The sequence below is a fragment of the Artibeus jamaicensis genome, unplaced genomic scaffold (assembly GCF_021234435.1).
Source record: "Artibeus jamaicensis isolate MK-2021 breed Jamaican fruit bat unplaced genomic scaffold, CSHL_Jam_final contig_793, whole genome shotgun sequence".
Taxonomy (NCBI): domain Eukaryota; kingdom Metazoa; phylum Chordata; class Mammalia; order Chiroptera; family Phyllostomidae; genus Artibeus; species Artibeus jamaicensis.
The window spans coordinates 12,550,593-12,565,017 of record NW_026521975.1 but is presented as its reverse complement, the minus strand read 5'-3'; the positions used below and the strand labels follow the sequence as shown (position 1 = coordinate 12,565,017).

The 14,425-nt window shown below is 44.3% G+C and overlaps 1 protein-coding gene across 8 annotated transcripts in view; it reads left to right on the top strand.

Moving 5' to 3' along the window:
- LOC128625729 (kalirin-like) overlaps positions 1-14,425 on the top strand; it is a 109,541-nt gene that overhangs the window by 30,911 nt on the left and 64,205 nt on the right. For 2 of the 8 annotated variants that reach the window (XM_053672929.1, XM_053672928.1), the window contains exons 2-4: positions 9,336-9,619; positions 10,766-10,870; positions 14,143-14,238. In XM_053672929.1, the coding sequence (XP_053528904.1) occupies positions 9,336-9,619; positions 10,766-10,870; positions 14,143-14,238 (485 nt within the window). The remainder of the gene's footprint in view (positions 1-9,335; positions 9,620-10,765; positions 10,871-14,142; positions 14,239-14,425) is intronic. The other 6 variants (XM_053672930.1, XM_037132174.2, XM_037132201.2 and 3 more) reach the window with 3 other exon arrangements.

The following is a 14,425-nucleotide window of genomic DNA, read 5'->3' as shown; positions in this document are numbered from 1 at the left end:
TGTAATCTTTGATGACTTATAAGTCATCAATATATTTTGCTTCCAGAATAGTTTTTCAGAATTTACACTGGAACAAAAAAGGTAGGAGTTTTTTTTAAGGTGCAACATAAATATGAAATAAATATGAGTTGAAACTTTGTAAAAGGGAAATTGAGTTTATAAAGGAGCTGTGTTTAGATATAACAGATGCCTAGTGTAGTCGGTTGTACACAAGTATCCTCTTTCGTCTCCTAATGAAGGACTACCTAAGTAAGAGAAGGACAATATTCCACATAGACAATTGACTTGTAACGACATGTTCAGTGCACAGACTCTCACGGGCTATTCTAGTTTTCATTTTCATGTCAATCAGGCAGCTCTCATCCCTGTGCTGCTTGGAAACATGCTTCTGTGATTAAAAACCAAAACCAAGCAAGCAACCTGAGACCCTAATCTCTTCAGTTGTCCAGTTGCCTGGTCATAAAGTCCAGCAGAAGCTCCCATTCTGTAGATACCACCAGAAATAAGGAAACTGCTTACCCTTCTAAACAGTGGAGGAGGGGGACACCAACTGCTCGGTAGTCCAAACCTGTGACTGCCTGACTCTCAGAGGAGACTGTAGGCATTGGTCATAGGAGTGGTTACGTGACATGGAGAGGGAGAGTGACACAGAATGGCATCTGGCATCATTGAGTTTTTCATTGCTTTCATAATGCACAAAACTTTGAAGCTAAAAATGGCCTCAAGTTATCTAGTCTGGCCTTTGGAAGAACATACAGATGGAATGGAGGAGCATACAGAAAAAAACTCACAGCCGTGGACTTCTGGCCAAGATGGAGGTGTAGGTGGAAACATTGTGCCTCCTTGCACAATCAAGTTTAAAGACAACAAAGTTTTAGTAACAAAAACGCAACCAAAACACAGAAAATTGAATGTACAGAAGTCCGACAATAACGAACCGTTCAGCCAGACCAATAAGAGGGGCGGAGCCAGCAGCTGGCGGAGTAGGGTTGCACAGGAAAAATTGGCCAGACCAACCCAGGTGCGCAGGCAGCAGTTGGCAGATCGCAGGTGCGGGGTGGCAATGGGGAGACCCAGTGAGGGTACAAGGCAACAGGCTGACTATGGTCACACATTCACGTGCAGATAAACCAGGCAAAGGAGTGAGCAGTGAGACAGACCACGCAGGCCCCAGCAGCTTGCAGGAAGCAGTAGAGGGGACTTCCATTGCTCCCTCTCTGACCCTGCCCCCACATACAGTGTCACAACCCAGCCACTGGGTCACCCCCCACCCTGGTGAACACCTAAGGCTCCACCCCTCATGCATAACAGGCTCGAACAGACCAAAACATTATGGCTCAAGAACAACTCAAAGCCCCAGAGCCAATAATTCTAAGTGACCAAGAAATAGCCAAACTATCAGATGCACAGCTCAAAACATTGGTGATCAGGATGCTCACAGAACTGGTTGATTTTAGTCACAAATTAGAGGAAAATATGAAGGCTAAACTAATTGAAATGAAGGGAAATACACAGGAAACCAATAGTGATGGAAAGGAAACTGGGACTGAAGTCAAGGGAGTGGACCAGAAGGAATTAAAAAATGACCAAACAGAAAAGAATGAAGAAACAAGAATTCAAAAAAAAATGAGGAGAGGCTTAGGAACCTCCAGGACATCTTTAAATGTTCCAACATCCAAATTATAGGGGTACCAGAAGGGGAAGAGGAAGAGCGACAAGTGGAAAACTTATTTGAAAAACTAATAAAGGAGAATTTCCCCAATCTGGCAAAGGCAATAGACTTCCAGGAAATCCAGGAAGCTCAGACAGTCCCAAAGAAGTTGGACCCAAGAAGGAACACACCAAGGCACATCATCATTACATTAGCCAAGATTAAAATGAAGGAGAGAATCCTAGAAGCAGCAAGAGATAAGGGGACAGTCACCTACAAAGGAGTTCCCATCAGACTGTCAGCAGATTTCTCAAAATAGACCTTGCAGGCAAGAAGGGGCTGGAAAGAAGTATTCCAAGTCATGAAATCCAAAGACCTACATCCAAGATTGCTCTATCCAGCAAAGCTTTAATTTAGAATGGAAGGGCAGATAAAATGCTTCTCAGATAACATCAAGTTCAAGGAGTTCATCACCACCAAGCCCTTATTATATGAAATGTTACAGGGACTTATCTAAGAAAAAGAAGATAAAAAATATGAACAGTGGAAGGACAGCAAACTCACAGTTATTAACAACCACACCTAAAACAAAAGCAAACTAAAAGGATCAGAACCATAGAAATGGAGTTCACATGGAGGGTTAGCAACAGGGGAGTGGGAGGGGGAGAAGGGGGGTGAAGGTACAGAGAATAAGTAGCATAGATGATAGGTGGAAAATAGGGGGGAGGGCAAGAATAGTATGGGAAATATAGAATCTAAAGAACTTGTGACATGTGGACATAAACTAAAGGGGGGAAATGGTGGGGAGGGGTATGCAGGGTGGAGGGAAATGAAGGGGGGAAATGGGACAACTGTAATGGCATAATCAATAAAATATATTTTTTTAAAAACTCACAGCCATGGAATTAGGGAAGACTTTTCTGGTTTTATTGATTTTGATTTAACTTAAATGGTGCTTCCCATGGATCTAAAGTATTTTCAGCACTTTATAAATATTAATTCATTAATTCTAATAACAACCCTATGGGATAGATACTAATATTATCTTCATTTACTGATGAGGAAAACAAAATATAGAGAGGCTCAGTAACAGGCTGAGCGTCACACACTCCATCAGTGGTGGAGCCAGGCTCTAAATGCATCCTGTCTAATCTTTCCATTTTGTCAATGAAGAAACAGAGGCCTGAGTGTCTGTCCGTTGCCACCCAGCCAGCTCGTGGCCAAGCAGGTTCAGAACCCCGGTCGTCTCTGTGTTGCAATCCACCAAATAGGCACCAGTAGGTTGTTCTCAGATGAGATAAGCAAGGCAGGAAAATTATCAGACTGGCAGAGCTTCTCAAAGTCAAGTTCAACAAAATATCATTACAAGATGAGTGTGGGTGTCAGGAAGTCTCTAGCTATTGGTTGAGCTTCGGAATATGTTTCGTGACCGTATAGCATGTCTTTCTCCCTCGAGTACTAAGGAAGAGATTGAGTGGTTGAGAGTGGTGAGTCAAGAAAGTAGGGATGAAAATAGTATAAAATCTGTTGATTGGTAAGAGTTTGTTGTTTGTTGGCTCATTTAGATTTCCTTGACTTCATTAGTATCATGATATTACAATGGCCAAGCACGTAAGCTTGTGCTACTCAGGTTATGAAGTTGGACCTTCAGCTTCGTGGATTACCCTGCCAGGTTTTCTATTTTTCCAATAGAAACAGAGATATTTTTCTCTATTTTGGTGAGATACCAACTATAGGATGCATTTCCTATTGATCTAGAGGCATAGGTTTTTACCTTTGCATTTCTTCTTGAAGCGTTCTACATTTATTTCAGTTTACTTCTTTGAAGTATATGTTCAGAGTCAGGGAGAACACATTTAATTTTTCCAGAGGAACATTATGTGCAACTGTACATAACTGAACACCAAGGAGAAGGCAGGAGAATGAGAGCTTTTGCACACAGTTGATGGAAGTAGCTCAGAGAGCAATGTTATGACACCTGGTGAAGTAAGTGATATGTATTCTCTAAACCCAGAGCTCCACCTTGATGTACAAGTTCTGCCCAGAAGGTGTCCAGCCATGTACTATGAAAAATAGACACATTTGTTAAAGAAGATACAAGAAACCTTGTACACAGGACAATGACATCTCAGTCCCCTTCAAAGTAGGCACCTTGGGACCTCACACAGTTATCCCAATCACCATCAGCTGTCATGTCATATTTTCCTGAATCTCACTAATATTCTGAAATCTCTTCCCTTTCAAAGGTGATTTTAGTTTTGGGAAAAGCCAGAACTCACAGGGTGCCATATCTGAGCTGTAGGGGAGCACCCGTGTGTGCAAATCACCTGGGTGATTTGATGTTTCACCAAAAAACTCTCTGCACGAGACATGATGAATGAGCAGGCATATTGTCATGATGAAGCTGCCAATCACCAGTTGACCTTATGAATCATCTGAACATCTCCTCAGAGGAATGTTCAAGTTTCATGCAAAATTTGATGCAGATTTGTTGCTCTACTTGCTCAGTCATTGTGAATGCAATGGCCACACAGAACACATGCTCACTCAACAGCATCTACCACCTCCACTGACTAGTACAGTGATGTCATCATTGTTTACACATGCACATTCCAGGCCACTCTTCTTGGCTGCCAGGTTACTTCAGTGTCGCTCAGACCATTCTCATTATATTAACAATGGCTGGACTTTTTCTGGGAAGACCTGATATGTGATTTAAATGCTGCAGAACTGAGAGCAGCGCTACTCAGTGTGGGATTGGCAGACAGCAAAGGTGAGCTGTTTGTTTCCAATCCACAGTGAGATAAGTAAAGGAAATAAGAGCGAGCATTCAGAAGCTTTTATAATAATTCGACATTTCTATGACACTTAAGAATGTGACTGAATGTTATAAAAGTATTGGTCCACAACAGACTGGAAATAAGAAAACTGGGTCTCTGACCACAGGTCAGTTTGGGAAGCCCTGTCCCAGAGGAACTCTCACCCGTGTGCCAAGAGCGCTGTACAGGACTCTGCTTAAAACCACTACATTCCTGTGGGGGCGGGGGGGAGTGCAACAGCCTAAATGTCTACTGTTGGGATAACATATCACAAACATCATATGTCCTAAGAAAGAATATCATTCAACAATTTAAAGTGAATGAAGTTTATAGATCTACTGTATGAACACAGATAAATCAAATAATTTTGAATAAAAGAGCAAGTTACAAAGTAATACCTACATTATGGCAATTATGTAAAATATGAACACAACAGAATGATATATTTGCACACATGATAAGTGGCTAACAACATCGAGGGAAAGGTGCCCACTCACAGCGGTAGAGAATTTCACTCTGGGCAGAGAAAGTGGGTAATAGGATGGCAAATAGGCAAAAATAATAAGAAGGCTTCAACTATACAATATTTTATTTCAGTTTTGAAAAACAAGCAAAAATATGGAAAACTATTTACATTTATCATATCTAAATGGCAGCTATGTAGATGTTAAATTTTTTCTGTATTTAAAAATATTTCACAGTAAAATTAGCCTCAGAATATTATTTTTTTTCTGATCTGGAAAGCAAATGGGGGACATCTGGGGAACTTTATTTACCTGCCATGTCCGGGGACACATTTGTCTTTCCAGTGACTCAAAACCAGACATCAGTCTAATGGGCAATTCTACACCTCAGGGCTAAAGAGGAAGCCTTGTTTCAAGGCACCAGAGCAGACTCAGAGATGACTGGGTTCTGGTCCCAGCTCTGTGATCAACTTAACTGTGACTGTGGTTTCCCGTATCAAAACCTCCATTGCCTTCACCATGAAATTAGTGCTATGAGACTATTTTCAATGTTGACATTTTACAACTTATATAAATTATATATAACTGTGTATTTGGAATGCTGCCAAGACTAGTGACTTCATGCTCCTTTTTACAATAACTGTAGAGGCTAAAGGAACACATGGAATGAACACAGATGCAGGAATAAGATATAGATATTTGTGCCATGGAGTCATGTCTGGGTTGAAGTCTTGCCTTGCAGACATTTACTAACTATGAGCCTTTGGGGTCTTCAAATAGTCTGATTCTCTTTTTCTTAAAATGAGAATAACATAGCACCTACCTCAGCTTGGAAAGATATGATGAGACAATAGTATTACTGTTGAAGATGTTACAGGTGGGCACCTTAACTGCTGTGCCAGGAAAGGTACTAGAACAAATTCCCGAATAGCTTAACTGCAGCCATGGGAGGAGCGTAACACACCAACCATTCCTTGAAGTAGTAATAAACTAAGAACGAATTTTCCAAACTAAATTATGCCACATTCTTTTATAACCATACATTTGAAGTGATTTAGTAAAAGTTCTCATCACAAGAAAAAATTGCAACTATGTGAGATGGATGTTAACTAAACTTAGTATAGTAAGCATTTCTCAATACATATACATATATCAAGTCATGTTGTACATCGTAGACAAGTACAATGTCATATGTCTCAAAACCAAAACAATTATAAATATAAAACAATTATATCTCAAAACTGGAAAAAAAAACCCAAACCAAGAAAAGATCCCTTGCTGGTGTAGCTTAGCAGAGTGAGCACAGGCTGCGAACCAAAGGGTCACTGGTTCAATTCCCAGTCAGTGCACATGCCTGGATTGCGGGCTAGGTCCCCAGTGGGGGCCAAATGAGAGGTAAACACACATTGATGTTTCTCTCCCTCTCTCTCCCTCCCTTCCTTCTCTCTAAAAATAAATAAATAAAATATTTTTTAAAAATCACTCACTCTTAAAAAAGAGAAAGAAAGAAAGAAAGAAAAATTTATTTAGAAATGTTCTGTCTGAATCCTAACTAGAGGATGAATCATAGATTGCTTCCATCTCTTGAATTCTCTTTTATGTGGACTGTGGTTAAATGGCCCTAATTGTTTACACAGAAAAAAAAAACCAAAATTGGGGATACTCTTGATTTGTAATTTGTTCTTTGTAATTTGTACTCTTGCCGTTAATTTGTAGAGAACACACCAAAGCAGAACCAGATGGCAATGGGAGCAAAAGAACCACTGGTCGAAGTTTGCATTAGTGAGTCTCAAAGCCAAGTTATGATTTGCTATGAACAGAAAGTCTTGCTTAGTCACACAAGGCACGATTAGTGAGGCTGGGCTCATTGATCTGCTGACAGAGTATATGCCGATAAATCTAAGTTTTGAAGGCTTGGGTTACAAGAAGCTGTGAGGGATCACAGGGGCCTGGTGAATGAAAAGCTTCTGTACCTTATCAGCAGAAAGATAACAGAAAGGCCCTAGTCCCACTGCCAGTGCTGGGGAGATCTTTATCACCCAGGCTTCTGAGAACAGGAGTTTGACCCAAAGCAACACTTCAGAAGCAATGTCAACATACTCAAGCCTGTGGCCAGCAAGGAATTCTCAGAGATAAGATTACAACCCGGTCCTTAAAGGGACGCCAACCTAGTCAGTCGATCTCCAAATATTCCCTCAGCAGAGCAGCCCTGTAAGTTATTCTTCATAGCAGAGAACTTCAGGAGCTCATTTTTTGTGCTTCTCGATCCAAATAGTCTACTGTTATTTTCTAAAATATGTACAAAACTCTCGCAATGTCTAAGAAAGTCCCTGCAGTGTCAGTCTTGGTGTCCTTGAGATCAGCTAGTTGTAGAAGCTAGAGATAGCTCTCTGTTGGCAAAAGCATTCATTCACCTTCTCTCGGGATTTTGTTTCTTCTTTTTCTAGGCCAGAGAGCCTCTAAGGCTAAATTAGACCTTTAGGCTAGGTCCAGGATGAAGTTATTATGGGAAAAGGTGATTCAGTTTTAGAGATAAGTGGGTATTAAAAAAAAACCACTCCAATAATTTATTTAAATACCTAGTCATGAGTTTGGTTTAACTATCAGTATACAAACTGGCACTGGAGTGATAGGAGAAGGGTGTTGGGGGGGTCAAGGTAAAGCTGGTCAGGTATTCCCCCAAGACCATGTTGGTAATGAGAAGAAGCAGCATATGCAGAAGTAACTCACCTTTGATTGCCATCCAGACACTGACGGTACCACTTGTTGCTTTGAAATGCCTCCCATTCATTCCTCACTGTCCCTGAGCACAGCCCTAGTGTGGCCTGCTAGATTCTAATTGCCCCCTTCCCAGGGATACGCTATATATGAGGTCTGTCCAGGAAGTATCCAGCCATGTACTATGAAAAATAGACCTATTTACTGAAGAAGGTACAAGAGACATTGTACATAGGACGAGGATGCCTTAGTCCCCTTCAAAGTAGAAACCTTGGGGCCTCACACAGTTCTCCCAATCACCATCTGCTGGCCCATCGTATTTTCCTGAATCTCACTAATAGTCTGAAATCTCTTCCCTTTCGAAGGTGACTTTAGTTTTGGGAAAAGCTAGCTAGAAGTCACAGGGTGCCTAATAAGGCTGTACAGGGGGCTGAGTCACCTGGGTGATTTGATGTTTTGCCAAAAAACTGCACAAGACATGAAGCATGAGCAGGCATGTTGTCATGATGAAGCTGCCAATCACCAGTTGCCCATAGTTGTGGCCTTCTGAATCATCTGAATAGTTTCTGCAGGGGAATGTTCAAGCTTAATGCAACATTTGATGTGGTCATTGCTCTATTCGTTCAGTCATTGTGAATGGGACATTCACTGTGAATGGGACACAGTGCACATGCTCACTCAATAGCGTCTACCGTCCCAACAGACTAACACAGTGAAGTTGTCAGCCATGAGCATTCCAGTCCACTCTCCTTGGCTGCCAGGTTACACTGAAGTCAGGCAACCCATTCTTGTTATATTAACAATTGCTAGACAGACTTTGTATAGTTACCAGATTAATTAACAAACAAACAAATAAAACCTTTTTATCATCATTCTGGTTAAGTCTCACAATAAAGTTTATACTCCTCTAGTTTATTATTAAGTATCCTCACTAATCCTTCTATCCAGTTTCTTCTCTGTTAATCTTCATTTCATTCAAAAGATCTCTTTATGGGCTATGATAACTTAGCTTTCCAATTTTCCTGCCTCTATGCTTTTGTCCCCTCTCTCTCTCCCTTTTGGAATTTCTTCTCCCTCCTCCTCTAGTCAGACAATCTCTTTCTCCACCCCTTTGCAGACCAGTCCCGCCAACACTGATCTGACCCTCCTCTGAACTCCGCTGCTTTATCGTGTAGAGTGCATAACAGCACTTGGGCAATTAGGCACATACTTCTGTGTGAATTTATCTGTACTCTGTGTGCTCTGACTTGCTCTTTCACTCATCTCTCCTTCCCTCTGCTTCTGTGTGAATGTGAGTGTGTCTGTGTGTGTGTGTAGCTACATAAAAGGTTTATGAAAATAAACACTGACTTACATATCTTTAGAAAACACTAATAATTGCTCCATAACATTGTTACTGGTTGGTAACTATTGCTCGGGACCTTGATCTTTCCGTGAAAGAAGGCGTCTTTGTCTTCTCTTCTGGATCCACAGCGCCTGCCGTGGTACCTCATACATTAAAAGCTGAGTGTGTGTCGGTTACTACTGCTGCTCCTGAGAGCGTGTCCTTGACTGGGGTCTGCAGCTGGCCTTGACATTCTGCCTTGTGTTCTAGCTTCCTGAGGACAGAGCTGCCTCATGCCCAGGCTGGCAGGCGCCGTAACCGCCTCTGACACGCTACCTCTGTCTGTCCTTTTCCCTCAGATGCATACTCTCACTCCTCAAGTGAAAATGGAGGCAAGTCCGAGTCCGTGGCCAACCTGCAGGCTCAGCCCTCCCTGAACTCCATCCATAGCTCCCCCGGCCCCAAACGCTCCACCAACACCCTTAAGAAGTGGCTGACAAGTCCTGTGCGCCGGCTGAACAGTGGGAAAGCAGACGGAAACATCAAGAAGCAGAAGAAAGTGCGTGATGGTCGGAAGAGCTTTGACCTGGGATCTCCCAAGCCTGGTGATGAGACGACCCCTCAGGGAGACAGTGCTGATGAGGTATTAACAGGTGGCCGTCAGGAAGGGGCTTCTGACATACATCCCTCCTGGAGCCCTGGGAGGCATCTTTCCACGGGTGCGGTGAACTAGACAGTCTCTCGTCCCCGGTAGTGTTTCTTATTGAGCCTAAGTAACCCAGGTTCAGTGTATTGTCAAGACCTTGCCAGTTTGATTCGTGACCAATTCAGATTGGCCAGCACTCGGGATATCTAGCAAACAGAGCCAATTTTGCCAGACTTGGCTCCAAGGGGAGCCAGCTAGTCACCCAGTGCCCTGCCGCTGCTAAGGACTGCATCAAGCCTTGCAAGGCCTGTTTAGAATAGGAATGAATGCATAGAGACCATTTCACTTGGAGATTGCTGGGAGATTATAGCTGTTTGCAAGTATCTTGAGCAGGGCCCCATATAAAAGGGAGTAGACACGTCCCGTTTGCTCTGGAGGGGAAAATTATGACTAACAGGTGAAAGTTATAACAGGTAAGGTTTCAGCTCAAAGAGACTTCACAGGGGTGCAAGGGGTTGCTAACTAGTGATGGAATGAGCTTTCATGAAAATGAATGAACACCCATACTGGAAGGGTTTGGAATGCTGTATGATCTCACATAACAGAGAGATGCCTGTGTTAGCCAAGAGGTCCTTTGGGGTGACCTCTGAGGGTCCTTCCAAAGCTGAGATTCTGGGATCAAAATACAGTGGGTATGTTTTAGTTGGTGGAAAGAGATAGCTGTTTTATCTGGCAAACTAACCTACTCTAGTCACTCATGTGGCTAAGAAGTACTTCCTAATATGTAACCAGACTCTCTGTAATTTTACGCTATCTGCCATTTCTTCCTGTGAAAATGGCAGTGGAGCCTGGTGATGATCAGATTGTGGTTTAATAGTCCTTCAAACACGTAAAGAGTTAGGCTCTCTCTGACCACACTCAGCTTTCTCACTGGCTAATCAATGGGGCGGGTGTTTCTCACGTGTATCCCCTCTTGGCCCTCACGGCTCTTCGAGGTAAGCAAATGTACCTGTTCTGTAGGGGCTAAAAAACAGGAGTCTGTTGAGAGAGGAAGTATCTTCTATATTGCTTTTTTAAAAGTTGCAAGTCCACTGGCATTTTTAACTATATGAAACAGTGACTAATGCTATTCTTTTGTTCTAGAAGAGCAAGAAAGGTTGGGGTGAAGATGAGCCAGATGAAGAATCACATACCCCACTCCCTCCACCTATGAAGATCTTTGACAATGACCCTGCACAGGATGAGATGGTGGGGCTTCTTTACTTTCTCACTTGAAAGAGCAGTGCATAACGCATGTGATTTCATTTTGGGGGGGTGGGTAGTAATATTCTCATCCTTGTTACCCCTTACACCACATGAGTCCCTGGTGATGCAGATTCTGACTGTGTTTGGTAGGGGTCCCCTCCCTTCCCCTGGCAATCTGACTTCGTTCTGGGCAGTGTAGCCACGTGTGCAGGTGCTCAGAGTGGAATCTGCCTGGCACCTTGTCCTGTTGATGAAGGGTCATGGCTCTCTGTCTTTGGAAGCAGCAGATCCCAAAAGGCACTATTAGTCTCAAAAAGGAATCCGAGGTGGTTCTAGGCCATAATGGTTTTCTCGTACCTGACTGCATGACCTTCGTTTTAGTTGGTTGTTTTCCCTATGCTCAACTCTAAAACTGAAATAACAGTAACTTCCGGTCATGCTCAGTGCTGTTAAAATTCTGCAAACACAGCATGAGGGCAGAGATGCTGTGAAGGAGAGGCTGCTGTCAGAGGTGGGCAAACCTAACATGCCAGCTTGCGCATGTTCTCTGTTTTGCAAAAATGCCCAGACTCCCTGGCAGAGAGGCTCATGGAGCCTCTCTGAAGCATGATGTCCACTGGGCCTCTAATCGCAGAGTGGTCATTCCGGTTGTTCTGGAGCAGAGGCTGAGGTTGGCTGTGCTTTCAGGTTCTGACCCGAGGCCCGAGGCTGTGTTAGTCATGCACTGCGTTCTGCTTTTCCTGCCTTCTCTTAGAGTTGCTGTCCTTTGGACCCTGGAGTTGGTTGGAGTGGTGGTTTCAGTTTGTGACTATACTTTGCATCTGCTTTCAGAGCGTTGTTCGGTGGTGGGGTGGGGGTGGGGGTTGCGGCGGTAGTCCCCTGGCCTCTCTCCAGGGTTGCGCTGTGCTCTCTGGTGCCCTGCCTTGAGCGGGGCGGGCTCCTCTGGTGCTGAGGCTCCAGCATACACCACCACCTGGGGTACAGCTCAAAAAGGACCGCAGATGCTTCAGCATTCCTAGTGATAGCCCGGTTCTTTCTTGTTCAACTTCTGCTTTACGTTTGGGTCATGAACCTACAGACATTAATTGAGGGCTTCCTCTGTGCCACAGGGACAGGTTCTAGGGACAGGATGATGACTAAGATGTGGTCGCTGCCACCCTCTGTGACTCACCCATGAGAAGCACACAGTTGTGGCCCCTCCTAAGGTGATGTTGGTGACCCTGGTCTCCAGGGTCAGCCCTGACTCTTGACCGTTGGGAAAAAAGTAGCAGAAGCATGGCACGGTGCCATCCTGGATTCCCAGAGGCCCATCCTTGTGAGATGCTCTGCAAACGGCGATAGTGTATGTGGGGTAGGCCACTCCCGCCCCAGTACTTGCCGTCCCACTCAGCCCTCCACACCGAGGGGCCCGTTCGCATAAGATAAGTAAAGGTCGCGAACCCTCCCCCTCCGATACCCTCAGAACAGCTTATTTTGGGGAGAAGGATGTTATGTTGTTTCTGGATAACTTTTAACTAAAAATGCGGATTTACCCGCAGACATTTATGTAGACTTTTCTTAGCCCAAAGTAAGGCAGATGGCAAGTCCCTTTTTATGCTCATTAACCCTCTTCAGTCCTGTTTGTTGGACTTCGGTGCCTTGGGTTTTCTGGAATAGCCAAGTTTTTCCAGATCCTTTGGAATCTGGTCTTTTGGTGATCCTCAGAACTTTCAGCAAATGGCATTGGATTTATAAAAATAATTTATAAAAAACACTGTGAAAGGAGTTTTTTAAAGTCCACCCATTGTTAATGTTGTGAAATTAGGTCTCCGTGTTTCCTTCTAATATTTGTTCACGTGTGTTTTATTTAATGTTTCCTAAACCCTCATTAATTTTACCTACATAACCGTAATTTCAATAGCTTGGGAGTACTGCATGTCTTTGACGTGCCATAATGAGCGTGACCCGCCTGTTTTCAGAAATCCTAGGTTGTTTCCAACCTTTGCCACTTTGGGTAGTACTGACACAGGTCCCACGTCACGCACAACATTTGTTCTTTTCGTTTCTGCCCCTGGAAAAAGTTCCGGGGTAGAATTACTGAGACTGATAAAAAACTGATAACTTCCATTTCCAAACAGACTTACACATTTTTCTTGCATTCCCCAGGAGAGGGAAAAAAAAGAGTGTTTTTTATATCTCTCTTAATTACATTGATTTCATTTTTTTTTTACCCTATCTTAGAAGCAAAGACCTAAACTCACACTTAGATTAGGCAAAAAGAAGCTTCCTTTCTGAAACTCTCCCCCCTAACTTTGGGGACACACTGGAATTTTCGTCCCTGGACATCCAACTCTCCACTCCCAGGGTCATCTGGGTCAAAAGCGGAAGGCGTGTGCACCCTGGCACCCTGGGAACGCCCTCTCCCTCGGCTCTGACATGCCAGGGGGCAAGGCTTGCATGTGCACATAGGGTTGGTCGTTCCCCCAGTTTCTTCTGAAGCAGGAACAGGGAGAAGACCTACCTCCACTCCTCAGTGAGTGGGAGTCCCCAGGCCACCGCGCAGACACCCACGTGGACTAAGCCTTATTGTGGGTGTGAGGGAAGAGGGGCAGGCCCTGGCCTTGGGCCTCCCTCCTCTGTGAGCAGGAGAGTCCCTCCTTCTCGGAAACAAGTTACACAAGTCCTGCCAAAGCCTTGTGTTACCTCCTAGTGTGCCAGTTTGCAGCAGTGTGTGTGTCTGAGTGTGCATGGGGTGGGGTCTACCTTTCTGGTCTCTGAGTGCTCTGCCCCCCAGCATTTTTTATTTTTGCTTGACACACAGTGAAGATCTATGTTAAGATCTACACCTAAATAAAGCAAGGATAATTTCTCTTCTTCAAACACACTCCAAGCTAGCTTTTTTGACTCCTTTCACAGCCTGGAAGAACAAAGGGCAGCCCTGTAGTGGCCCGAGTCTTATCCACCCACCACCCCAACCCCACCTCTCACAGTAGCACAGCCCTTACCTACTGGCCTCTCAGGGGACACAGCAAATCCCCACCCGCCTCAGCTCCTTAGGTGGCCTGCCTAAGGAGGGCCTAGTCTCACTCCTGCTTCAATTCTGACCAGAATTTCTGATGAAGGGTCTGGCAGGCCTGCCCCACACCCACACCTGCTATGTCACCTCCTCCCTGGAAACTCCCTAGAGCTTTGCTTGCCTTGCCTGCCTTGAGCTTTGGACTTGCTGTTTTGCTTGCTGATTGCTATTCCTCATTCCTTGCTAATCTGCTTTTCCTCTGCTGCTCAATGTCTTGCAGTCCTCCTCTTTGCTAGCAGCCCGGCAGGCTTCCAGCGAAGTGCCTACTGCTGCAGACCTTGTCAGTGCAATAGAGCAGTTGGTCAAAAGCAAGCTGGTAAGTGGGGCCCGAGAGGCAGCTCTGCCTGGATCTCCCCTCCAAGTGGCTCCTAGGGCCCGGCATCTGTCAGCAGTGTTCTCTGTTGCTCCTACCCTCGTTCCTCTGACAGGGTGGCTTCCAGCTAGTGGTGCTTTCTAAAAAGCTGTGCCCCAGAGTGCTTTTGGGATTTGTTTGGGAGCGGGTG